This window comes from Triturus cristatus, chromosome 7 (genome assembly GCF_964204655.1).
Source record: "Triturus cristatus chromosome 7, aTriCri1.1, whole genome shotgun sequence".
Lineage (NCBI taxonomy): Eukaryota > Metazoa > Chordata > Amphibia > Caudata > Salamandridae > Triturus > Triturus cristatus.
In genome coordinates, this window is record NC_140590.1 from 139,549,627 (window position 1) to 139,576,686 (window position 27,060).

Sequence of the window (27,060 nt, forward strand, 5' to 3'; positions counted from 1 at the left end):
CGCAGGCATGCTTGCAACATGGTGCAAGGGTGCCTGCGCCGGCGCCTGGCTGCAGTTTGTGCGCCAGCGCAAGGGAAGCAAAGAGATGCGACATATTCTTGTAAATATGTCGCATCTCTGTGCTTTCCAAACTAACGCAGCACGGTGCAGCAAAATGACTTGCTGCACCGTGCTGCGTTACTTTGTTGTAAATCTGCCCCTATGATTATTATTAAGGAAGGACATTCAGTCTCAGGCTGGTAATAACAACATTTGTGGCACCTTGCTGAACGAAAAGCAAGAGATGTCACTATTTCTCATCTTCACTCATTTTACCATTGTTAGTAATATAGTTTGTTTGAGCCAGGGTTGTGGAGGATGCACACAGCATGTGCTTAGTACTCTGAGCTGACTTGCTGGCAGATGTGGGCAGAAGTCGGTCAGCAGCACATCTGTGTGTGTGTAAATAAAATGTAGTTTCTAAGGCAGAGGACTTATGGGGAAGATGCAGAGGGGAAATACTGCCCTATAAGAGGAGGCACGTCCTACATATTTCTTCACTCATTTGAGATTTCTGATAACTGCAGACCAGTATCATCCTTATCCGTTGTTCATGTGTGTGATTTGTATCGCACACTGCAAACACAATCATCTCTAGGAGGGTCTCAGCATCCCACATTCAGGTTTGTTTCATTATTTCAGTTTATGCAGTTACCGAGAACTTACCTAGAAAATGCCAGTTTAAAAAATAAAATTTCAAACTTAATTTCTATTAGATTATATTCTCCCTTGGTCAGGATTCTGCTTTGCTCATGGCAAATTATTCATTGTGTCCCACAGTGCAAACTGCCAACACCTATCTCTGCATTTGTAACCTACCTATTTACAAAGCAAAAAATATCATTAGGCTTGATTAACACAAATATTTACATGCAGCAATGTTAGTGCCTAGCAGAAGAAAATAATCACACCTGGGGCCACTCACAGCTGAGCTAACTATCACTTCCGGGCCTGCCACACACTGCTCATGGCATTTGAGACGTCATTAGTGATGTCATCAGTGATGGCCTGAGCCAATGTAATATGTTAGATCATAAGCAGCGAATGGCAGAGAAGCAAATTATAGTTAGCACAGGTAACTATAACTGGTGAATTTCAGTGTTTAGTGAGTTTAAAATGATATTTTAACGGACATTTCACCTAACTGTAATGTCACGTTAGCCTTTGATTTTTCAGTGAATTTCTGTGGTTTTATTTTTAACAGAGATGTAAGATCTTATTACCCTGTATAACTATATTGTCACTTTAACCTTTGTTTTTTTTGTTATATTAAAAAGTATGGATTATTTTCTGTTTTTTCTACATCCAGTAGAGCTCCTTGTTCCCTCAGACATTTGAACCTGTGCCTAGAGTTTCGCTTTATAGAGCACACAACCTACTTAATAGTTTATTAGCTGCCAAGTACGACCCTCCAATAGCAGTTGGGACTCCAACGGCAGTACCGACCACCACTCCTGCGATCTGTCCTCCGGTGAGGCGTTCGATCTTGTTGATCTCTAGAAGAGGATGAGACAAAAGTGAGGGAAAAACCTATCAAGGGAGTATGTTACTTGACACACATGTAGAGGGGAGACCAGAGGCTATTACTTTCCTTAATGCTCCCTTAACACTCCCTCCTCGTGCTGTATTTGAACCCAATCACTCCCTCCCAAAAATGGTATCCGCTTTTGACAAGCGACACCTTGTTCCTATGACCCATGATGCACTTGGTTTTCACTGCACTCTAAGGCCCAAATTAAAAATGGCACAGTACTGGCGGGGTGCAATCTTTGCCCAGGTAAACAACAATGCCATGTGGTAACATTGTGACAGTATGGTGCAATAACGGGTTAATCCCTATACAATGGGGACCCTCTTTTCAAGGGCCAAATTACACACAGAATTCTGTATTCTGAGAGGATGAATGCTACCATCAATCACCTGTAAGCGGGTGTGAAATGGAAATGTGTGGGGCAGCGTGGAGGGGGGCATTGAAACAGCAGCTAGACTGGGAGATGCAGTCCATGCCCCCCCAGGGCTGGCTTTAGCGCTGTTGGCGCCCGAGCGACAATCATTTTTGGGACCCCCACACCCTATGTCCTCCTAAGATTTTCTCACGAACACCAGGCAAAAGGGCTCCTCATCGCTCCAATTATTGCTGAATATAGCGCCCCCTCCCACCGGTCAGCTCCCAGTGCGCCTGCACCGGTCGCACTGTACTTAAGCCGGCCCTGGCTCCCCCCATGTTGTGGGAGGGCAGGACCTTGTGCTCGCAGCCTCTGCCCAATCCTGCAATTTTACTGGCCAGATTTTCCAGCCAGTCAGATCGAGTAGCTGTTGGGAGCCCTGGGCCAGTGAGGCTAGGACCCCCAATGGAATAGTTTAGAGCAGCACATAGTGTGCGCCAGGACCTCAGAGCGGCATAGCGATAAACCAGGAGACAATAGGTCCTATTTTAGAAATGACAGTGAAGTCGAAGTACTTGCATAAGATTAACTACAAATATACCACTACAACTGGATTTGTATTAAACTCCATTTTTGAGTCGCAAAAGCACGTCAAACTCACTAAATAAGTTTACTGACCCCTTCCAAGTCTTAATTGGAAAGGGATGTAAAAAGGGAGCCCCCCCCCCCCAACTGCTACTCATATGCATTAATGTTTTGAAAAACCACTGAAAAGTTACTGACTCCTCAAATGAGGTGGTAATTCAACTCTGGGAATTATGTTGGGCGAGCCCTGCTGTCTTCCCAAACGAGAATTCTTTTCTTAAAAACAGAATGAGTTCCTTTAAGGCAACTAGTCTACTTCACAGAAAAAAAGATTCCCATTTGGGAATGCAAACGCAGGGATGGTGATCTGCTGTTCCTTGCAGGCCACCCTCCAACTGTTTATGGCTAATCATAGGGTTTGCATTCAGTGACCCGTGTAGTTAGTATCATTAGGCAGGTCATCTGCGACTCTGCCTCTGGGGAGTTTGCAGTGTGATCTAATTGGATGCATGGCTAAAAGTCAGTGCACAGTTTGCAACCACTATTCGTGACCTATCTCTGTGTACATGTGATCCACAGTCGCATTCTGTGTGTGCTGCGCTACATTGACTGAAGCGGAAACATTTGTGCAAATGGCTCATTTCAAAGTCCCAATAAATACATGTTTATGAATTTTTTAGATCCATTAAATTGTATACACATTTCAATATGATAAACAAATGTAACCATGCCACGCACAATAAAATACCCAAATGATGACTAAGTAACACAGTAAAAATGATTATTAAAATACACAATGCAGAAAAATGTAAATGTTTAATAAACAAACCCAGAAAATATAAAGCATAAGACAGCCTTTTTAGTTTTCTCATTTGACTTCCAGTCACCAAAGACCTCCTAATACTCTCATGAATGAAACGCATTGTAATGCAAGTCAACCTACCCGAAATGACCACCTCGATGTCTAGTTCAGTTGCAGATTGGTCTGCCCCTTCTGCCCGCACTCTGTATGTGCCCGTGTCTGAGAGGGCCGCATTGGAAATGTTGAGGGAGCCACTCGAGAAGATGGTGATGCGTGACTGATAGGCACGCGCCATGGCCACCGTAGGATCGCCCACTATCCAGGAGACTATTCTATTAGAATTCAGTGTCCAGGTGATGACGGGGTTCAGTTCTCTGGGTGTGTACACGATGGGTATAGAGATGGTGCTTCCTTCGAAGAAGGTGAAATTTCTATCAACCTCTAATTTAATGGCAGGACCTGCAAAAGGAGAATTAAGGACATAAAGCAGAGTGAAGCAGAGAGGGAACTAAAATGAGAGATACGACACACACACACACGCACGCACACACACACAGATAAAAAATGACTCATCCGGTCTTTATTTCCGATGGATTATTTTTGCCCTTGGCAGGATTCTGCTTCCTTAACGGCGAGTTATTCATTGTGTCCCAAAGTACAAACTGCCCTTCAAATCTCTCTGCATGTGTACCAAAAATATTTATATGCAGCAATGTTACTGTACGAGGAGTCAATAATTTGTTTTTTTTGCAAAGCCAATGTGCACCAAAGCCTTATAAGGTGTCCGAAGACCAGCAAAAGTAGCATACTCATTTGTGGAGGTGGGGGAATGAATCTGCATAAAAGCAGAACCTCTAATATGCCATATCAGTCTCTAATCAAAGGGTCACCAGGCAGGCAGGGGTTATTGGGCCTGAACTGTGATGGTTGAGGCCTTTTACCACTGCTGTCCTGGGGTCTGCCCTACTTCCGCTCTGCAAACTGGGCCAAGCACACTCCTTTCTGCACTTTTCTCTCACAGTGCTTCTCTTTATAGAAAAGACAAGTACTTTGTTACTCAGAAATATAAAATTCTACTACACATTCAATAATGCATTTATTCCAGGTGTACAGGTGCAAAGCCTTTGAGCGACTAGGGGCCTCTTCCACCTTGGCTTCACTTGTCTCTAGTGGTTCCACGCTTTATCGTGCTGCCCCTTTCAGGTTCAGAATCTGAAGTAGGTCTGTGGGTGCAGTTCATACTACCCCCATATTTTAGTGACCTCCCAGTGGCATATGGCAGGCTTCTCTGAAGCTGTGCAGCAGCAAGCCACACACTGTGTCACTTAGGGGGTTGCTGCACGCCCTGAGGCTTCTGTCGGGGGGCCTTCTTTCAAGTGGCGGGCTCTGGCACTCTGGTGAGTACATGAATCACAGTGCTGTTTCACTCCAAAAGTCTAGTACATACTTGCCGATTGTTTTTGAGTGCTGCAGCCACCTGCCCACAGATGACAATCTTAAGTGCAGCATACACCAGGCACAATCCTCTGCACATACTGCCTCAAGGTGGTAACCTTGAGAATTCATGAGGTGCCCCTGTGCACTTCTCAGATCACTTAGTCTTGTTGACTGGTACCTGCTCAACGACAAACTTGGCAGTGCCGTGGTCATGCAGTCCACTTGCTGGGGTGCACAGCCCATCAGGAGGCCCTTATCCCAACTTCAGTCGAGCCTACCACGTGGGCACACCGAGGTACTTTAGTAGCTGCAATGGGGATAAATGACAGAGAACACACAACCTGATCTGTCAGTAGAGCATTCCCTCCCCTGCTCTTGCTTAGCAAGTCTCTGTCAGGTGCACCCTACGCCAGGGTCAATTACGGCAGTCAATTCCAAGTTCAGCCCCTCCTGCAGGGTTGGCACTTCCTTCCTTTGTTCACAGGCAGGATGTCCTGGCACCCAGGACAGTCTAGTAACTCATCCTCCGGATCAGACTCCAGGCAATGTTCTCTCACATCTGGGGAATTGCCTGGCAGGGCGCCCTGAGTACTCCGAGTACTCCCACCTCAGTAGAAGAGACCCTAATAATGAAAACGAACAACAATGGGTCTTGAGCTCCCATCTTTATACTAATTTCACAGACAGAGAATGTGCATTCCAGGTCCTGGACTTTGTCTGCAAGGATGGTCTGCCCATCAGGACAGTTTCCAGGAGGAGTGCCTACCGCGCACATACCGTCTCCCACTGCACACTAGCCGCCAGACTGCATGACGCAGGCATACAAGGAACAGCCCTGGACTGGATCCGATCATTCCTCACCGGAAGAAGCCAAAGGATCAGACTTCCACCCTTCCTCTCCGACCCCACGAAAATCACCTGCAGAGTCCCACAGGGTTCATCCCTGAGCCCCACCATCTTCAACATCTACATGGCCCCCCTGGCAGCCATCGTCCGACAACATGGCTTCAACATCGTATCCTATGCCGACGACACCCAGCTCATCCTCTCCCTCACCAAAGACCCCACCACTGCCAAACTCAACTCATCACTCACCATAACCAACAGGTCAACGCCGTCACCTCCAGCTGCTTCAACACCCTCCACATCCTCCGCAAGACCTTCAAGTGGATTCCCCCTGAGTCAAGGAAGACAGTCACCCACGCACTCATCACCAGAAGACTGGACTATTGAAACGCACTCTACGTCAGCATCAACAAGTCTCTACTCCGCAAACTCCAGACAATACAGAACACCGCCACCAGACTCGTCCTCGGCATCCCCCGACACAAACACATCAGTCAACACCTACGAAGTCTCCACTGGCTCCCTGTGGAGAAAAGAGTCACTTTCAAAATCCTCACTCACGCCTACAAATGCCTACACAACAACAGACCCAAATACCTCAACAACAGAATTAACTTCCACGTACCCAAATGAAACCTCCGATCTTCCAGCCTCGCTCTGGCCGAAATCCTGCGCAGCCACAAAGCCAGAGCAGGCGGAAGATCCTTCTCTCACATTGCAGCCAAGACCTGGAACGAGCTACCAGCAGACAGCAGACGCGCCCCCTTCCCTGAACACCTTCAGGAAGACCCTCAAGACCTGGCTCTTCGGCTAAACAGATCTGCGAACCTCGCCCCCTCAGGGCCTTGAGTCCCTCACGGGTGAGTAGCCCACTTACAATTCCCTGATTGATTTATTTGATTGATACAAAGAAGTGTAAGCAGGCCTCCCTATAGTTTCTGGTGTTCCCCCCTCTCATCTAGGAGATGCCTGTAATATATATGTGCCCTTTGGGGAAGCAACCTCTCCTCCATCTTGCACTCTGGTTCAATTTCTGGGCTTCCAAATGGAACCTGCAGGCTTGTATCACGCCTGCATGGCACACTCTCATTTCTAGCACACCCACACATACAACACACAGGATGCCAGCTTTGAGGGCTCTGTATTCATCATGAGCAGCCGCATTTAAAATAATTTATTTATTTATTTGTTTGCGGTATTTATAGAGCGCGACACTCATCCCAAGGGATATCACGGCGCTATGAACCAAGAGAGACTACTGAAGGCATATGCTGGAAGGTTACGTTTTGGGGAAAAGATGTGTTTTCAGTTTTTTCCGGAACTGGAAGTAGTTTATGGTGTGTCTTAAGTCGGTAGGTAGATCATTCCACCTTTTGGCCGCCAGGTAGAAAAAAAGCGAGACCGCCTGTTCTGACTTTATAGATTCGTTTGGGTTTGGCCAGGGCTGAATGGCTCGACCGTAGATTCCTGTTGGGGACATAGAACTCGATTTTCCCTTGCAGAATTGTAGGGCCAGTTTTATATAAGGCTCTATGCGCATGGCTAAGCAGTTTAAAGGCAGACCTCTGACGCATCGGAAGCCAGTGGAGTTTCTTTAGGCATTCCGATGCAAAGTCTGGTTTGCCTTTATTACAGACCAGTTTGGCCGCTTGATTTTGCAAGACCTGTAGACGGGAGAATAGTTGTTCATTAATCCCTTCGAATAGTGCGTTGCCATAGTCCAGGTGGCTGACCAGTAGTGCCTGTGTGACTGAGCATCTGCAGTCCAGGGGTATCCAAGGAAATATCCTTGCGAGGAGTTTTAGTATAGCAAAGCCCTTGCCCCAAAGGGAGCGGACATGATCCTTCATGGACAGGGCATCGTCCATAATGATTCCCAGATTTCTGGCGTGTTGTTTGGGAATGGGGGCCATTCCCAGTGAAGGTGGCCACCATGTGGCATCCCACACACGTTTGGCTCCACCAAACAGGAGGATCTAAGATTTGCCGGCGTTTAGTTTTAAACAATGGTTGTGCATCCATTGGGCCATCTCGGAGAGGCAGTCATGTAGCTTTTTTTTGGTTATCTCAGGCCCTTCGTTCATAGTCACCATCAGCTGTGTATCATCTGCATAAGAGCAGATGCCAATGCCCCACTTCCTTCCAATGTCAGCCAGAGATGAAATATAGACATTAAAAAGAGTGGGGCTCAGTGAGGACCCCTGAGGGATCCCACAGCTGATGGGGTTGGGTTTTGAGTGGAACTGGCCCATATGCACTGCCTGGGTACGGTTGCTTAGGAAGGATTGAATCCAATTCAGTGCTGTAGATTGAACTCCTTTACTCAGGAGTATGTTCAGCAGGCAGTCGTGGGATACCGTGTCAAACGCCGCTGACAGGTCAAGCAGTATCAGTGCCACTGCTCCACCTTGATCGGTGGAGGATCTGATGCTGTCCGACACTGCCAGCAACGTTGCCTCGGTGCTATTGTTAGCTCTAAAACCAGTCTGGGAAGGATCCAGAAGAAAATTGTCTTCTAGATACTTAGTCAGTTGTACGTTGACCAATTTCTCCAAGGCTTTGGAGAGGTAAGGGAGCTGGGAGATGGGTCTATAATTCTCTGGGTTGAAAATATCAGATCCCACTTTCTTCAGGAGGGGGGTCACGGAGGCGTGTTTCCATGCCTCAGGGAAGATGGCAGTAACTAGCGATTTATTGAAGAGTTGGGTGACAAAGGGGCAGAGCGTGGGTGCGATTTTAGAGAACACGAAATGGGGACAGGGGTCCGAGGGGGAACCGGATTTGACTGTGTTTAATACCGCTAAAACCTCTTCTTCAGAGAATGGTTCAAAACTGGTTAGGCGGGGTACATTGCATGGGTCTGATTGGTCTTTGCATCTTTCTGATGAAATAACAGTCTTACAAAGATTGTCTGGGGTACTGAGAGTATTTTGGGGGGTAAAGGTAGAATATATTTTTTTGATTTTATCAGAAAAGAAGGTGCTAATACGCTCACAAGCCTCAGTTGAAGGGGTGAGGGTTTGTGAGGTGCTCGAAGGTTTACTAAGCTCCTTTACTATTCTGAACAGTTCTTTAGCTGAGTTGCTATTCTCCTGAATGCGCTGGGTAAAATAGACCTTCTTTGCATCTTTAATGGCCGAGATATATTGCTTCCGTTTATAGGTATAATTTAGTCTTGCTTCGCTATCTTTCTTCTGTCTCCATAAGTGTTCATGTTTTTGGCAGTCCCTTTTAAGGTTTTTTAGGTGGGGGGTGTACCATTTCTCTGTTGTAGTTTTTTTCCTAGATTCCCGCATAGGTGCTAGTTTGTCTAATGTTTGCCATATTCTGGCATCTAATAGGACGACGTCATTACAGACAGGGGAATCGTCCGGTTGTGTAGCGTCCACTTCGCAGAAATATTTCTCAAAGTTTGATTCATTGATTAGCCTCCAGGCTCTATTGGAGATAAGAGGGGCTGTTTTAAGCTTCGGAGGTTTGCCAGGAAATTTAAATGAGAAGGATATCATGGAGTGGTCTGACCAGGATAGGGGAAGGATTTCTCTTATATCGGTGGATTCGATATTGGTAAATAGTAGATCTAGGGTATGGCCAGCTAAGTGCGTGGGACCCACTATCCACTGTCTTAGTTGGAGAATTCCCATATCATATTCCAATTGGGAGGATCCTGGGGCATCCGTTTTCTCATAATGGATGTTGAAATCGCCAACAACCATATAGTTTTTGTTTTTTAGACAGAGAGGTAGCAGTTGATTCAATAGTTTGGCGCCGAGACTGGCTTGTTGTCCTGGGGGATTATATATAACTGCACCGGCTATGATGGTAAAACCCTCAAAAAGTACTTTGAATGGTAGGGTCTGATGGGCGATATAGGTAGTGATAGGTTCGGTGAGGCATGTTAGAAAATCCCTGAATATCACAGCAACTCCGCCACCTTTTTTGCCCAGTCTATCTTGTGTGATGATTTTGTAGTTGGGGGGAAGGGCGTTTGCAGGGTCTGGAGCACTGGTTTCAGATAACCAGGTTTCGGTGATGAAAACCAGGTCTGGGGTCTTGGATATTAGTAGATCCCAGATATCAAGGGCATGTTTAGGGAGAGATCTTGCGTTGAGATATAGACAATTCAGCACAAAATGATTAGTATCGGGGATTATTTGGTAATCTGTTAGAGTTTGACTCATGATGGACCATCTACACGCAAGGCAGGAGATGGGTCCATAGGATAAGCCTGGGCCAGTTTGGATACAGGGATGTGGTTTTGTGTTTGTATTGGCTTTGTTAAAGGCCAATAGCTCGCTGCGCGAGTAGCGAATTGGTGTGGGCAGAGTTTGAGTGGGACCAGTAGGGGGTATAGCCCCTAGTCCCGGCCGGTCGCGGACGGGCGCAGACGGGCTCGCCTTTGGCGCGCCCGCTGCGCTCGTCCGCTGCGCTTCCGGTAAATGCACATTAATAAAGAAAGGAAGAAGGGCGTGGCCTTAGAAAGTGGGCGTGGCCCGGGGATCGAGCGCGCGATCGCAGCGAAGATTGTTCCCTGCCTGCAACAGCGCTCAAATCCGCTGTGCAGGGGACTTCAAGGCGGTTGAAGGGAAGTGCCCAGGGGTGAGTGAAACGTGAGTTTAAAACAACAGAATACAGCAGTTTTAAAATTGCACACAGAGCATACTCTCCCGGCTTCCGCCTCAGGAGTGGTTCAGCGATTCTGGCGCGCTAGTAGTCAGCGCGGCTTTTTGAAGGTTCGGTGGGCGTGGCCTTAGAAAGTGGGCGTGGCCCGGGGATCGAGCGCGCGATGGCGGCGAAGATTGTTCCCTGCCTGCAACAGCGCTCAAATCCGCTGTGCAGGGGACTTCAAGGCGGTTGAAGGGAAGTGCCCAGGGGTGAGTGAAACGTTAGTTTAAAACAACAGAATACAGCAGTTTTAAAATTGCACACAGAGCATAATCTCCCGGCTTCCGCCTCAGGAGTGGTTCAGCGATTCTGGCGCGCTAGTAGTCAGCGCGGCTTTTTGAAGGTTTGGTGGGCGTGGCCTTAGAAAGTGGGCGTGGCCCGGGGATCGAGAGCGCGATGGCGGCGAAGATTGTTCCCTGCCTGCAACAGCGCTCAAATCCGCTGTGCAGGGGACTTCAAGGCGGTTGAAGGGAAGTGCCCAGGGGTGAGTGAAACGTGAGTTTAAAACAACAGAATACAGCAGTTTTAAAATTGCACACAGAGCATACTCTCCCGGCTTCCGCCTCAGGAGTAGTTCAGCGATTCTGGCGCGCTAGTAGTCAGCGCGGTTTTTGGAAGGTTCGGTGGGCGTGGCCTTAGAAAGTGGGCGTGGCCCGGGGATCGAGAGCGCGATGGCGGCGAAGATTGTTCCCTGCCTGCAACATCGCTCAAATCCGCTGTGCAGGGGACTTCAAGGCGGTTGAAGGGAAGTGCCCAGGGGTGAGTGAAACGTGAGTTTAAAACAACAGAATACAGCAGTTTTAAAATTGCACACAGAGCATACTCTCCCGGCTTCCGCCTCAGGAGTGGTTCAGCGATTCTGGCGCGCTAGTAGTCAGCACGGCTTTTTGAAGGTTCGGTGGGCGTGGCCTTAGAAAGTGGGCGTGGCCCGGGGATCGAGCGCGCGATGGCGGCGAAGATTGTTCCCTGCCTGCAACAGCGCTCAAATCCGCTGTGCAGGGGACTTCAAGGCGGTTGAAGGGAAGTGCCCAGGGGTGAGTGAAACGTGAGTTTAAAACAACAGAATACAGCAGTTTCTAAAATTGCACACAGAGCATACTCTCCCGGCTTCCGCCTCAGGAGTGGTTCAGCGATTCTGGCGCGCTAGTAGTCAGCGCGGCTTTTTGAAGGTTCGGTGGGCGTGGCCTTAGAAAGTGGGCATGGCCGGGGATCGAGCGCGCGATTGCGGCGAAGATTGTTCCCTGCCTGCAACAGCGCTCAAATCCGCTGTGCAGGGGACTTCAAGGCGGTTGAAGGGAAGTGCCCAGGGGTGAGTGAAACGTGAGTTTAAAACAACAGAATACAGCAGTTTTACAATTGGGCTCGCAAGTGTACATTCATGTCACTCAGGTATAAAGTCTGTGCCTGTGATTCCCTAAACAAGGTATGCTGCCACCACTGAGCCACATGCATCATCACGCCCCATGCATGAAACCTGTGACAAGGATGGTGGTCCTCCTTCCCTATGAGGCTGTGCTTAACGCAACCCTCCTAGTTTTAACTACGGTCTGGAACTAATCATTGTCAATGGCCAGGCCTAAGTCACTGCGTGCTCACAGAATTAGAGTGTGGAACGCTGATGAAAAAAAAATTAAAAACAGGATGACAGGTATATGCAGTTTGGGCACGCAGGACGCTCACATACCATCATGCGTATATTTAAGTTTCATCATAAATCATATAAGAGAAAAAATCCCAGAAGAGCAGCTCCCAAGAAGGGCATAAGGAGTGCCTCGTTATCCTCTGTTGTCTATGATCATCAGAAGTACGTATACCGTATATTCTACATATACTTACCAAGTTCTTTGGTCACCTTCCATACTATATATAATGATGCATATCTTATCTCAGTTTTGGGCTTACATTAATGTAGTATCATTCCGTTCCTATGTACGTCTTATCATGTATAATATGGAATGCATTCTTTCTTATACCTTTTGCTTTGTGCTCTTTCTAAACATCTTAATAAAGATTTATTTATATAAAAATATCCTCTTTCACATTTTGTGTTTATATTTTGTGAGATTTTTCTCACCTGAGCGGTAATGTCTATTGCGATCATACCTTCCATTTGTTGCCTTATAGACCCAGGAAGCGTGGGACTATTGCTTAAGTCATGCTCATAAGTCACAGAGGGCTTGATCAGATCTGTCAGCCTTGACATTCCTACTGTGTTACATGCCAAGACATCTTTCTTGACAGGTCAAATTAGCCGAGGTGCATTTATGTGTGTGGGTAGCATTTGATAGTTCCTAAACAGAGATGGCATACTCAGTGGGAGCTAAGCTGAAACCTGAATGCTCTTTTCATATTGTAATCAGAAAAGTCACCAACCTAGGCTCAGGATCAAACCATGTAGTCCAAGGAGAAAGGCATTTAGTGATCTGTTTTTAACCATTTCTGTTCCCATCGGCCTTCTCATTTTCTATTCCTTCCGATAGGGGCCCAACCCGACTACTGCATACTTTAAATTGACCCATGAGTTTACATTGCCCAGTAGAACAATTTCCACCATTTTGGGGTGTTAGAGATGCATTTTAAGACAATCAAGCTATCTACAACCACTGACTCTTGCAATCCACTTACCATAGACATTGACCAGGATATTGTGTTCGGCCGGGATCTTGTGTTTTGCTTTCACTTTCACAGTGTAGTTGCCACTGTCTGACTTCATTGCATTAACAATTCTGATATTCCCTGGGTAGGTGATATGCATCCGGTCTAGGTAAGTCGAGTTGATCTGCAGCAGAGTGGAATTGACAACCCATGTGATCAGATCAGCGGAATTCCTTGCCCATGTGATTTTAGTGATGTATTCTGTTGGGGGATACATGATAGGAAGGGATATCACTCCGCCCTCCATTACGTCCACTTTTTCCGGTGTGGTCAGGGTTAAGGCTTCAGCTGTGGTAGAGTAAGAATAAGGGGAATGGAGCAACAATTTAGAGTCTTGGATCATCAATGGGGTTGGAAAACACGTGGAAGATTGAAATCAGTAGCAAAAACAATGTGATATTACGAATGATCTTCTTGTATAAGTGGGAACTTGTTTGCAGAGTGGAAAGGTGGCCAACTAAAAATAAAAGTGCTATGGTTGAGAAGAAAAAACAAAAACAGTGTCAAACCAAGCAAGCAAACATGGAAATAAAGGTTAACAAGGGCAACAGAGCAAGAATAAAAGATTAATAAGAGGAGTCAAGAAAATTAGAAATGGAAAAATACTTCTAGAAAGAAGGAAAACAACAATGCAAATAAGATGGTATCTGTGTTAATGGTGCCAATTTGCACTCTATGGAGATTCTGTTTGCTAAGGTTTCCACTTTGATCTATATCAATTTAACTTTTCATTTTTTGTAAAATATTAATCTAGTATTTCAGTCATTTAGAGCTTGGAGGGCCACCTGACCATCCTGCCAGATCAGTGGAGGGCCTGACCTCTGATCCCCTGGTGGATGACTATCCATGCCTCGCACCTCACAAAGATAAATCCGGTACCTGACATGGGATTTATATAGCAAACATAGTAGTAACGATATATAAACTTCCTTCCAATTTACTTTTTAAAAAAAAACGTTTTTGACAGACTATTTGCCAATCTTTTTGCTCCTAAAGTTCTAGAGGCCATGGTCAATTTTGCACTATTACTTCCAGAATACACATATTTTCCTGGTGCATATTTGCACCAACATTTACACCACCTGACAGATGAAAAGAAACATATTCACCGATTATACATTTCAAAAACAACATTTTGCAGCGGTTGCCTAAATGGTAAAAAATTCCATTAGCACTGGAGCAATCGTGGTAATCCTGAAATGTCAATATAGTCCCAGCAATGCCAGCCCTGCAGGAGTGTGATCTAGTGGGACCTGTAATCTACCATTACTTGGCGGCCATTACTAAGACTTACCATTACTATGCATTTTTTACTTAGCAGGATCTTTTACTTCGCATGCTTTAAGTTCGCATGCTCCTACTTCGCATATACAGTTACTTCACAAAGTCAATTACTTTGCTGACTATTCACATCCTTGTTTGGAAAAGGAGGCGCTTCCGTTTCCAAACAACGAAGTGCAGCTCTGATGACGCCTGAAGCAGGAGAAGAGAGGAAGAAAGGTGAAGCGAGGGACCACGAGAAGAGAGAGGTAAGTGGGGCAGTGTAGTTTTTGGGGTCATGCAGGGGGTTGTCTTTTAGGTCTTAGGGTTGTGTTTATGTAGTGTAGAGTAGTGTATTTGGGTTTAGGGTAGTGTTGTGGTGTTTGTGTAGGGTAGGGTTTTAGGGTTTATGGAAGTGAGGGGGGCGTGCAGGATAGTTTTTGAGTGTAGTGTGCTAAATGGGGAGGGTCATGCAGAGGGTAGTGATTTAGGGTTTAGGGTACTGCTGTGGTGTTTGTGTAGGGTAGTGTTTTAGGGTTTAGGGTAGTGTCGGGGGGTCAAGCAGGGTTGTGTTTGAGTGTAGGGACAGGAGTGGAGGAAGGGGAAAGGTTGTGCAGGGGTAGTGATTTAGGGTTTAGGGTAGTGTTGTGGTGTTTGTTTAGTCTAGGGTAGTGTTTTAGTGTTTAGGGCAGTGGTGTGGTATTTGTGTAGTGTAGCGTTTAAGGGTTAAGGGTAGTGTCGGGGGGGCCGTGCAGGGTAGTGTAATATTGTAGGGACAGGACTGGAGGAAGGGGGTAGGACGTGTGGGGGTAGTGTTTTAGGGTTTATGGTAGGGTAGTGGTGTTTGGGTAGTGTAGTGTATGAGGGTAAGGGTAGTGTTGTGATTTTATTTGTTATTGAGAATGTGTAGAAATAGTGGAAGGTGGTACAATTTAGTTTGAAAATAAATTGTATTCTTAACATAAAGATATTGTAAATCGTTTGCATAATGATATATATGGTGTATGTTTGTTTTGGGAATTTAGAATTAAATATTAAATTAATTATCTAAAAAAATCTTTTTTTTTAATTTTAAGAAAGGGTGAAGGGCATATTAAATTTGTGTAATGAAAGAAATACTTAATTTTTTTTATTTAAAAAAAGGGTATTTAAAAAAAAAAAAAAAGAATATTGATTCAATTGTCGTTTCCTAAAAATATTCCCCCACCCTAAACCCATATTACCATGCCATCCCGTAACAGTGGATACGTTTCTATTACTGTGTTTATTATAGTTAAAAAGAGTCAAAAATGCATCGAAGTTGTATACTTAGTAATATACTGAGAAGTAAATGCATATTTAGTAATTTTAAATGTATTTGCGAACTAAAAACATGCACAGTTAAATCTTGCGTAGTAATGGCATTTGTGATGTAAAAACATTATAGTAAAAACTTGCGAAGTAATGGTGTGCTAAGTAACAACATATATTCCCTTTCATATATAGGGAGTGCATGTGATGTTTATCACTAAGGATTACCATCCTTACTGATAGCAGTAGAAATCAATCTCTTTCAGTAGGAAAATGCTGGTAATGCAGCGTCTATCCCAATAGGTACTTTCCCAAATATTACTTTAGCAATATACTAATTTAGATAAGAAATACACGTTGGTCCTTGGGTCGATTGGTAAACGTTTATGAAATATTGCAGAGCAACACCCATGTCTGATATTGTGCATTAAGGCTTCCCTGCTCTAAAATGGATCTCAGGTGCCTAATGGATCTTTAGCAAGGAATACACAAGTTGGATGTAGTTTGGTCACACTTTGAGAGGTTCAAAAAGTGTATCACCATTGCAAAGCACTGCCCTTGCAAAATAAGGTTTGGCAGAAACATTTCTCTGCAATTGTTTTCCCAGAGAATTGTTAGCTTTAAGTGACTTTTTGTGGGAAAATATTTCTGGAAAAAAACACTTTTTACTCCGTTCCCTTTAGTGCAAACTTTAAGTTTGAATTTTAAAACAATTGGGTGCGTGGTTTCTGTGCAGAGCAAGATGGCGGCAACCTTTGTGCTAAGGTGCGACGCAGAGCTTCTTCATTTTTATTGCCACATTCCGGACTGCAAACCTCTCCTCAGACCATGGCTACTGAATCCTACTGTGTCCAGCATTGGAATGGTTGCAGTAATAGTGATTGAGAGCCTCCATCTATAAGGTGCTGCAGCGGTGAGTTTCTCACTTTTGCGGCCTGATGTCATCCAAGTTCACCTTTCTACACACAGCGCTAATTTTTGCTTGCCTCATAACTGCATGCCCTCAGGTTCCTCTGAGAGCATGTGGCTCCTCAAGAACTTTTTTCATATCGCCGTTTATCGCAGGAAAATAACTCTACGTTAACGCCGTATTCACAACACGGCGGTAACATGCGATAGTTTCCTGATAACGTGTCAAATGTCCGCGATAAAATTACCTAGACGGCGATAAAAATCTAAACCCGAACGTGAAAAAAGTTGCGATGGGCCCAACTGCTATAAAATATTCAGCGAAAGCAGTGCCAGGCCTGCAAGTCCCACAAGTCAGGTGGGCAAAACCACTATAAAAGCGCCAACCAAAAACACAAACAAGCCACAAACAACTGCGAAGCACCATGGAGGTAGCCGGAGCAAGTACAGAGAACAACCAGAACCCCACAAGCCCCATGGAGGACCAGCCTGGGACCATCATTGGGGAGACGGTGGCAGGAGTTGGGGGACCAGACACTGCACAACATGACCTGAGCCAACAGCAGCAGGGTGAGTAACGACCAGGGACTGGGGGGACGATGGGAGATGGGCACAATGGCACACATGCACAATTAAGTAGAGCACATCTGTGGACCAACCATGGCAAAGAGTCACAACTCCTGCCAAGAGCCCAATTTACCCAAGTTTGCAACATCTCAGCACTGTATAAGCACAGAGGTGAAGAACACACTGCCTGAAAGGGATAAGGGCCTGCCAAAACAGAGCTGAAGGGGTAACTCACCCACAATGCAGCACACACATAAGAATCAGAGCACCTCAACATTGACAACAATGTGGTACAAACTGCAAAACTTTAACAATAGAACAGAGGCCACAACTGCTGCCACTTGTGTGTAGAAAATGGCCATTCGCATTTTGCATAGCTGAAAACTGTGAGATGATAATGTAAAAGTACAACCTCACATCGCCGATGGTGTAGAAATGTCAACTGTCCTGCATCAAATAGATATCTCCTCATAAACAGTCACAATGTACATTGTCATGTAGTCTGACAGTAAACATGTACAATGCGTGAACATATATGTGCACATAATGACAATTTGCATCTCCCCTTCACATTGCAGAGGGAGAATCAACACCTCCTGCAGAGCAGACCCAACAACACAGCACTGATGATGAAGAGGACCTCTCCAACATCCATACCGACGACCTCCAATAGCTCATGGACAGCTCCGGCACCCCTCCTCCAGGAGCATGGCAGCCCAGCTGCATTGATGAGTCCCCACCCTCTGCACAGACCACACAGCAGGAAGCACCCACCACCTCAGCTGTCTCCCAGGACCCCCACGACCAACACATGTCAATCCAACAGCGTGTGATAGGGTTCCAGGAGAAGATGGCTGACGAGCTGCGGGTTGGGTTCGCCAAACTAGATGCCATACGTGGCTGTCTAAGTCCCATCAGGGACGACCCACAGTCCCTAACGGACACCCACTGTTCGCTCCATGCTCTCCAACAATCCATGGCTGACATCGCTGGAGTCATGACTCTGAACCAAGAACAACTGTCTAGTCAGAGTGGCTCCAGCGATGTCAGCCGGGAGTTGGGGCACATGAGAATGATGGAGAGTTTGGAGCGGATGCAGGTGGAAAGAATGTTTGTCACGGCTGCACACCAGCGAGATGTAGCTGTGATCTTCCATGCGCTGCAGATCCTCGTCATGACATTGCCACCACAAGGCCTGACGCGGATGACTGCTGGTGCTACTACTCCAGCCACATCTCTGCCCCCTGAAGAGTCAGTGCCACACAGTGTGGCAGGCATTCCACCTCCGGCCCCTGATCTGTCACTGCCACACAGTGATGCAGACAAAACACCACCACCCACATGTGAGGCACCTGACACATCAGAGGATAAAGATGATGATGAATCTGGCTATGTAGTAAGAATGAAGTGGTAGCATTCAACTCCGCCATATGGCCGGTCTCAGCTTGTTTCGGCCCTCTGTATCATATCCTGGAATAACACCTTCCACTGTCCCCCGATACACTCAGAGACACTCACCTTGGACCTCGACATGGACTGCCATATTTTGTTTGGTTACCAATCACACTGCGGACTGAAGTCTTCCACTCCAGACGAACATGTCAATCCCTAAAGGACTCTGGCTGGACCTCCACCGGGCAACAATGTAAAGTAGGGTAGCATGGCCCTGTACTGGCCCAGGTTCAACACTCCACTGAATGTAAATAAAACTTTCTAGTTCACACACATGTGTCATGGCTATGATCAATCAAGTATGAAAGTATGGATGAATGTAGGGACAGTGATTCCACAAAAAGGTACTCTGGGTAATGCTATCAATGCACATGTATGGCTGTGACCCAGATAGGCAGTGAGACACACATTGCCATTCAAATCAACACTCATGCAGACCAATGCAGCCGTATATCAGAATGAGGAACGTTGCCAAGCACCGCTGTCCACTCCGGAGGAGTGCCTCACCTTTCACAGGAGTGTTTTAACCCAAGTTGTTGTCCGCTCATGTATTCGGAGTCCAGGCGAATGCAACTATGTCCACTGTTGTCGTGAGATATGTGACCAGTTCTCCAAGATGCAACAAAGTGTTGGTACATGTGCAATGGGTTCCAATCTGTTGTGGTTGCAGGTACGTAGTTACTCATCCATGAAAGCGATTGCAGCTTCGTAGGCTATCATTTCCAACATGAGGTCTTTGTCGACTTCATCAAACAGGACGGTGAGTCGATCCATTAGCAGGTCCTGACAGATGTGCTGTGTCCAACCCTTTTCACCAATTAGCACTACAGCCCAATAGGGGAGCGGTTCAATGTGGTCACTCCACATTTTGTGTGCCAGGGTTGTACTCCTGGGATGGTGTGGGAGTAAGTGTGAAGGCCATTCCATGCATGATAACTTCAGGCAAGGACTTCTATGTGTGGGCTGTGTATAGGTTGGTCTGCGTAGTGTGGGAGTTGGCATCAGCTGCTATAGTATCTGTCAGGGGGTGCTGGGCACATGCAATTCCAAGTTTGAAAGTGCAAATGTGCTTCCGCCTGATAGTTCAGACAAAGGAGCTTTCATCCCTAGTGTTAGTTTGTCATCTGCTTGCATTCAGGAAATGTGATGTGGCTTGTTTGGGGCGGGGTGGGATGTGTGCGACTTTGGGATTCATGTTTGACCCGTTTTGCATGTGGCAAATGTGCGGCTTCACTGTGTGTTACGTTGCCTCACAGCTGCTCCTTCCTACCCGAGCCTATTTACTTGTGTGCAATGCATGATTGCGTCACTTGCACTCCTACGGCACACCATTGTCATGCCTGCCTGCGCATGTCCACAAGCCTGACAATGACACTGTGATGTTGGCCGTTGAAGGTGGGCGGCCGCGTGAGTGTAGGCCTATGGTAAGGATAGGGCGAACACAGATGTAGAGTCCATGCGTGGCTGAATTCGCACTGCGAGTAGGACTAGGCATTTGGCTCATGCTGCGGCATTACAGATACACACAACACTTAACATGTATGAGCCAAGACCCCGAGCGGTCTTGCTCTCCTTCATTTTTCCATTCATGCGAGCCCGACCTCAGGGTGCAGGCTACATTCAACATTGTCGATAGCAGGCCGAGTGGCGCCGACACTACAACAGAGAGACACACATTAGTTACTTCCTAGTCCAGGCCAGAACTGAACCACCCCCAGAGCCCCAGACAATTTCTTCACACCCCTATGCTGGACTGGCATACTCCGGCCCAGCCCAGCCCACTCCGCTAACACTTACAGTGGGGACACCAAGGCTACATGTCCAAGGTCTTAGCCACTGCCTGAGGCGACATGGTTGCGTCTGCTGTCCACAGCACAATGTGATGTGGGAGGGCCAGTGGACATAAATGCATATATAATGACCACACAGACACACTTAGATAGATAATGGAACTGGCTATGGGCACGTGCGCCCAGCCCCTTTTTATTACCAGGATCACATGTCCAGTGACGCCTGTGCTGGATGGGTGAGGGGAGAGTGTAAGCCTGCCCTCAGGGAGTGGTTGGTGCTGGCAACAACTAGAACAGTGATCTTTGGATCACACACACAGATTCAATCATAAAGGGTCAATGACTTGCAGTGCACTGAGGTAGGGGCACGAGAGATGAGCGTGCTCATGTGAAGTAATTGTTAATGATTGTGTCCCTTCAGGATATTCCTGCTGCAGCTGAGGTGTGTGGTACACCTGCCTCATCTTCATCATCATCGTCCCAGGTCTTCCCCACTGCCTGAGGTGACATTGTTGTGTCAGCTGTCCACAGCACAAAACTCAATCATAAAGGGTCCATGACTTGCAGTGCACTGAGGTAGGCGCACCAGATCTGGAATCACACACAAAAGATTCAATCATAAAGGGTCCATGACTTGTGGTGCACTGAGTTAGTAGCACTGGATGCACTGCGGCCAGCATGGGCCTCCTGCCAAGTGGCGTTGACTTGAGCTGCACAGAGTTGGTGGCACCTGATGAGCTCAGCCGGTGTGCAGCCAGCGATGATGGCGTGTCCTTGCAGGTCAGGATTGGATTTGATATGTGTGAGCCCTGCTGACCGCAGTGTTGGCTGGAGGCAGTGGTCAGCAAGGGCCCACAGCCATGTTGCGTTGACTTGAGCTACACAGAGTTAGTGGCACCTGAAGTGCTCAGCGGGTATGCAGTCAGCGATGATGGCATGTCCTTGCAGGTCAGGATAGGATTTGATATGTGTGAGCCCTGCAGACCGCAGTGTAGGCCGGAGGCAGCGGTCAGCAAGGGCCCACAGCCACATGGCGTTGTCTTGAGCTGCACAGAGTTAGTGACACCTGAAGCGCTCAGTGGGTGCGCAGCCTGCGGAGATGAGTCATCCGGATGGGCCACACTGGAAGCAATGTCTGTAGCCTGCTGGACTTTGCAATAAATAAATCAAGACTCAATTTGAATTGGGAGACCTGCTGACTGCAGTGTAGGCCAAAGGCAGTAGTCGGCACACACATAACTCCGCGGTGCTGTGCCGCTGGGTGCGCTGAGGGCCTATATCGCGGAGGCCAGCGATCGGCTGAGGAGGCTGGTGGTCATGGCGGCAGACTCGTGGCAGGGTGAGGGGCACCACCCTGGCAGACGCGTTGGCCATCCCGGAAGTGAACCACGCCCAGAGCCCCGGCCTATTTATTCACTCTCCTACGCTGGACTGGCATAGGCCGCACCAGCCCACTCCACTTACACTTATGGGGGGACGACAAAGTTACATGACCGAGGTCTTTCCCACTGCCTGAGGTAACATGGTTGCATCCACTGACCACAAAACTACAAATACTAGCAGTATATGTCCACATGGACATGTCTGTGCTCTGCATACTGAAGTCTGTCCAGCACATCACCGCCACACTTGGCATTGTGTACATTTTTATTCATGGGTGACTTGCCTCCTTCACACATACTTGGTTCCCACCTCTTCCCACATTCTGCAATTGTGTGGCTGAGGGGCCATGCCATTTTAGGAAGGTCACCTGCCATGTTCTGCGCTGCCTCGGTGTAAGTCCCAGGGGGTACGGGGGGCCTGGGGGTGGTGGAGTTGGGTGTTGTGGCCCTCTTGGGTCTCCGAGCTGCATGATCAGTTGCTCCATGACATGTGTTGGTCTTCAGATTTGGCTCCCTTTCATACTGCAGGTTGGCGTCCTGCTTAACATCAGTAAAAGGCAGATGTTATATCCCTGCTGCTAACGCGCCTTATCGCCTGTTTTTGGATAGCTTCGCCGATCTGGCTGTTAGTTGAGAATACCACGGAGTGGTGTTTTCCTGTGTTTTTGCAGGGGAACGCCTACTCTGCATATCATTAGCGTTAGTTGTCTTTTAGCAGAGATATGTGAACGGTTCCTGCTGTGTATTTGGCTATGTGTAACATTATAAGTAGTTGCAGAATGGTGAAGCTGAAAACTGTTTATTAAAACATGTTGACAAAGGAATTAGTGATTAGGGTATTTTCTATTAGTCTGGGGAAAGGTACACTTGAAATACACTGCAGGAATGTAGGTGTGTCTTTCAAATGTCGACATCCGCACCCTCCTTGACCAAGGCCACACCGCAGCCCTGATTCTACTCGACCTATCAGCAGCTTTCGACACTGTCTCCCACCGCACACTCGCAGCCAGACTACACGACATCGGCATACAAGGCACCACCCTTGACTGGGTCAGATCGTTCCTCACTGGCAGGAGCCAAAGGATCAGACTGCCACCCTTCCTCTCCAAACCCATGGAAATCAACTGTGGAGTCCCACAGGGATCATCGCTCAGCCCAACCTTTTTCAACATCTACATGGCGCCCCTTGCCGTCATCGTCCGACAGTAAGGCCTCAGCATAATCTCCTATGCCGAAGACGCCCAGCTCATCCTCTCCCTCACCAACGATCCCACCACCACAATTATCTAACGAAAGTATTTAAACTTTTCTTTGTTTTCAGATATTTACCATCATTAGTAATAAAGATTGACTATGGCAAGAAAAGATCAAAAGAAAAGAAAAGATAAAAAACAGTACTATTTAAAGGATAGAGAAAAGGAGAAATTCGATGAAGTACAACACGTGACATTGAAGATAAAGACTTCTGGTAAGAGAACTAAAGAATTTGTTAAAAGACTTTTAAAGAACGTAATGAATTTTCAAAATGGGGAAAAGAAAAAGAAAAGTAGTACAACCATTCAGAAGGAAACGAAAAAAGGTCATCTTAATGGAAAATCAGGTTATGGGAATTCCATCTATGTTGAAAGAAGGATGAAAGAATATAAATACATTAGAAAGAGAATGTATAAAAGTAGAGTAGTACAAAATGTTTTGAAAGATTGCAAAAAATATAAAAGAAAATCAGCATTTTACAAGAAAAAACATCAGATTGAAAGTGTAGTCAAAAAGGCTTTTGAATTAAAATAAGATTTATATTAGTATTGAAGAGAATGAAAACATTGTAAAAAAACAATGCACTTTATGAAGGAGAAAAGTAAAAGAAAAAAACTGATGAATAGAACTAACTTTTGCAAAAAGAAATGTGGGTGAACGGAAACACACTACTAGTGCTGAACCTTTTTTTAATGAAGAAAGCTATTTTCAGCAAAATACATTAGTTCATGTAGTTGATACCAGTGGTCGTTGTTATGAGGTTAAAAATGGTTGTCCAATTGTAAAAGAAAAGATGGTTCCTAGAAATGTGGAAGCAGTAATAGCTGAAGAAGTTCAAGGGAGACGTACACAAGCTCCGGTGTATAAGTGGAATTGTCTTTTTAACTAAACTGTGGTGGATTTGCTATAGACGACCTGCACATCATTATGTCTCCAAACAGTAAAAAAAACTTCATAACAGCAAATTAGGTTGTGGGTGCAATCTTTGTGTCATACACTCATCCACCTAGAGTGTAACAATCTGGATAAACAGAGAAAACCCAAAGTACTTTCCCCTGCACCAGAACAAACTATTTGAACTAAGACACAAAGGCACACCATAAATGTCACTATTATCCAATGTGTATCATGACATCTTTCATTATTTCACATGAAAATAATTTTTGATTAGTCGCTGTAGATCATTCAGACGGTACTTTTATTTTCTCTTTCTGGACATATAGCAGCCAGCCGACGCGCGTTTCGCCCTAAGCAGGGCTTCCTCAAGGCACCGTTATATAAAACCGTCGACGCGCGTTTCGCCCTAAGCAGGGCTTCCTCAAGGCTGCAAGTTATACACAAAAAAATATATATGTTGTCGCATATATATACACAGAATAATATTGTTTTCTGTTTTTTTTAAAACATATTGACTACTAATAAGGATATGGCAAAATCAGAAAGAAACATTTTTTACCAATATTTTTCCCCGTGTCCAATGATTCAATAGTTTTAAAACAGAATGGTATAAATAAATAAACCAACACCACCAACCACCCCTATGTGAAATCCAAGACAGAGAAATTAATGGGTAACTCTATATTGAAACCCTGATCAAATAAAGAAAAGTAGTCCTGTAAAAAGCAAAGAAGTTGAAAAGACCCAAAATCACACAATATCACACCTTCTACATGAGACTAACACCACAAAAAGAATTCTAAAAAGTTACATGACAACCACTGAGACACTGATCCAGTGTTCATAGTGCAAGTTTTTGGTGAAGAGATAATGCCACCCGTGACCAAAGCGTGATATAAGTACAAGAATTTCTTCTCACCACCGTTATATAAAACCGTCGGTCCAAATCTGACCATCAGTATTCATTGAGCATATCTTCCAGTAACACGTGTGTGTCAAGCAACTAGGACCGCTAAAATGACAATGTGAGTAACCACATATTAAAAATACGCAAAGATCCTTCATTTAGATATGTATATATTCTATAGCATTCTGCAAGAATGCACGTCGCACACCCACCTTAAAACTGTTTTTGTTTTGTCTATTTCGTACAACTTTTAAAATAGTCCATTATTTCGTATCACATGTTTGTTGGAGCCTTGATAAGTTCCACCTATAACAGAAAAAAACATGTGTATATTGATCAATGATTGGGCCGCCCATTATTACTAAAAACAAATCAATGTTGCCAACTGGAAATGAATCCATTCTTATCATGTTCACGCTGTCTGACTTCTGTATAGCACCAAAAATCTCATAAACAACCGAAACCACCAATTTAATGTCATTTAGTATGTAATGCTAGTCTGCCCAATACGTCAATGATATGATTTATATTTCTCAGACAAACTCCCTTTTATTTCGTATCTACTTCATATCAGTCTATGTATCTCTCCTTCAAATCACTAGGTCATAAACCATCCTTGTAATAGACGGTTTTAGATTTTTACTTTCGTTCAATACGATATAACCTCATATTATGCTATCAGTCCAAATACTTTTAAAAGCTGAGTTAAATAGGAATCGTTCGAGTCAGCGATTCCTATATTATCATAACACTCCCTCAGTTCATGCACGACGATCCCGTGCCCTGTCCAAACACTTTTGAGTGCTTAGTCAATAAACATCGTTAGAGTCGGCAAATCTTATCTTATGCTATCGGTCCCTCACTTCGTGTACGACAATCTCGTCCCCAGTCAAAGCACATTGAAATGCTGAGTTAATAAGCATCGTTAGGATCAGCGTTTTCTATAATGGATTATCGTTCCCTGAATTCGTACACGGCATTCTCGTATCATGCATTGTTCAATAAGAAGCCCGCTTACCGCGTAAATTCCGAAAAGCGTCCCAGTACTTCCAAAGTCCCGGCAATCCTCGCGCACAACACCATTTGTTCTTTATGCATTACGGCGTACGTCTATTAATAAACATCAACGAAGGACCACGTTGTATGTATTGCATATCTTTGATACAAGTACGGCGGCCATGTTGAACTTCCAAAGTGCTCATCATTTAGTAAGTTTATCAGACTTAATACTAAAGAAAGGAGAGACTAAGCATCCCCATTATGTATGAATAAATCGCCCAGAAACGGCCAAATGTCAACGGCACGTCAATGCCTAAGTATAACAGCTGAGTAAAATCGTGAATACTGCATCAGCTTAATCTAAAAACAACGGCCATCTTAAGCTTCCCACATAAGCCCATGGCTTCGAAATAAAATCGAAATAGAGTGTATATGTAACACTAGACACAGTTGCCAAGGCTGTGTTCATTTTGTACTTGATACAGCTGTCATCTCAAATCTCCTGACTTAGTTTATTATCATGTTTAAAATGAAATTCGCGTATATTGTATAAGCATCTATTAGATATATTGCTAGTAGGTGTGACATCAGTTCTAGTGGGTCCTTCCTAGATTTATAAGTACTCCCACCTTTTAGATCTAATAATCTAAGCCTCCCAATATATGTCTTGGATATCACAAAAGAGTTCTTATTTAAAAGTTAGGGTCAGTTATTGAGAAAGCACATCCTTAGATTTTAATTTACACCAATTCATTCCACTGTTATTATCATATTGGTTGATATTATTGAAATGTATTTTACATTTACTTATATTAAAAATCTAATGAATTCATTGACTGTATATGATTTATAGCCACAAGATTTCCCGACACTCATTGTGTAATCATGTCCCTGTACTTGACATGCATTTTTACATACCTATGTCAGTATGTTCTTTCGTCAGTCTGCATTGTCTTCATAAAATAATTATGTTAGTATTTTTAATTCTGCATGGCACATCCCACCAGTGTCTGGACATATAATTCCTCAGAGAAATTCAAATAGTTCTTTATCAATATTTATTCCCTGTTCCACTGCCCGAAAGGATATGATCCATTTGCTCTCGATCTGACGTAATCTTGATGTCCTATTGCCGCCTCTTTGACTTACTTGCACCACATCAATGCCATGAAATCCTATGTTGACTTTCTCCACGTTTTCATGACAGTTATGAAAATGGACCGCTAGGGGATAATTCGTGTTTTTATTTCTTATTGCCCTGACATGCTCCTGAATTCTTTCTTTCAGGGGTCTCACAGTGCTGCCAATGTAAATCTTACCGCAGAAGCATTTAATACAATAGACAACAAGGGTTGTGTTGCAGTTAATAAAGTGTTTGATAATGTATTTCTTAGAGGTGTTATATCTAAATTCCATAGTTTTATTCAGTGCAAAACAG

The 27,060-nt window shown here is 45.2% G+C and overlaps 1 protein-coding gene across 1 annotated transcript in view; it reads right to left on the reverse strand.

Annotated features, from left to right (window-relative positions):
• Positions 1-27,060, reverse strand: part of LOC146809047 (uncharacterized) — a 523,889-nt gene that overhangs the window by 418,795 nt on the left and 78,034 nt on the right. The window contains exons 6-8 of the mRNA XM_085615855.1: positions 12,886-13,203; positions 3,454-3,771; positions 1,419-1,535 (exon numbers count right to left, since the gene is read on the reverse strand). Of these exons, the coding sequence (XP_085471981.1) occupies positions 1,419-1,535; positions 3,454-3,771; positions 12,886-13,203 (753 nt within the window). The remainder of the gene's footprint in view (positions 1-1,418; positions 1,536-3,453; positions 3,772-12,885; positions 13,204-27,060) is intronic.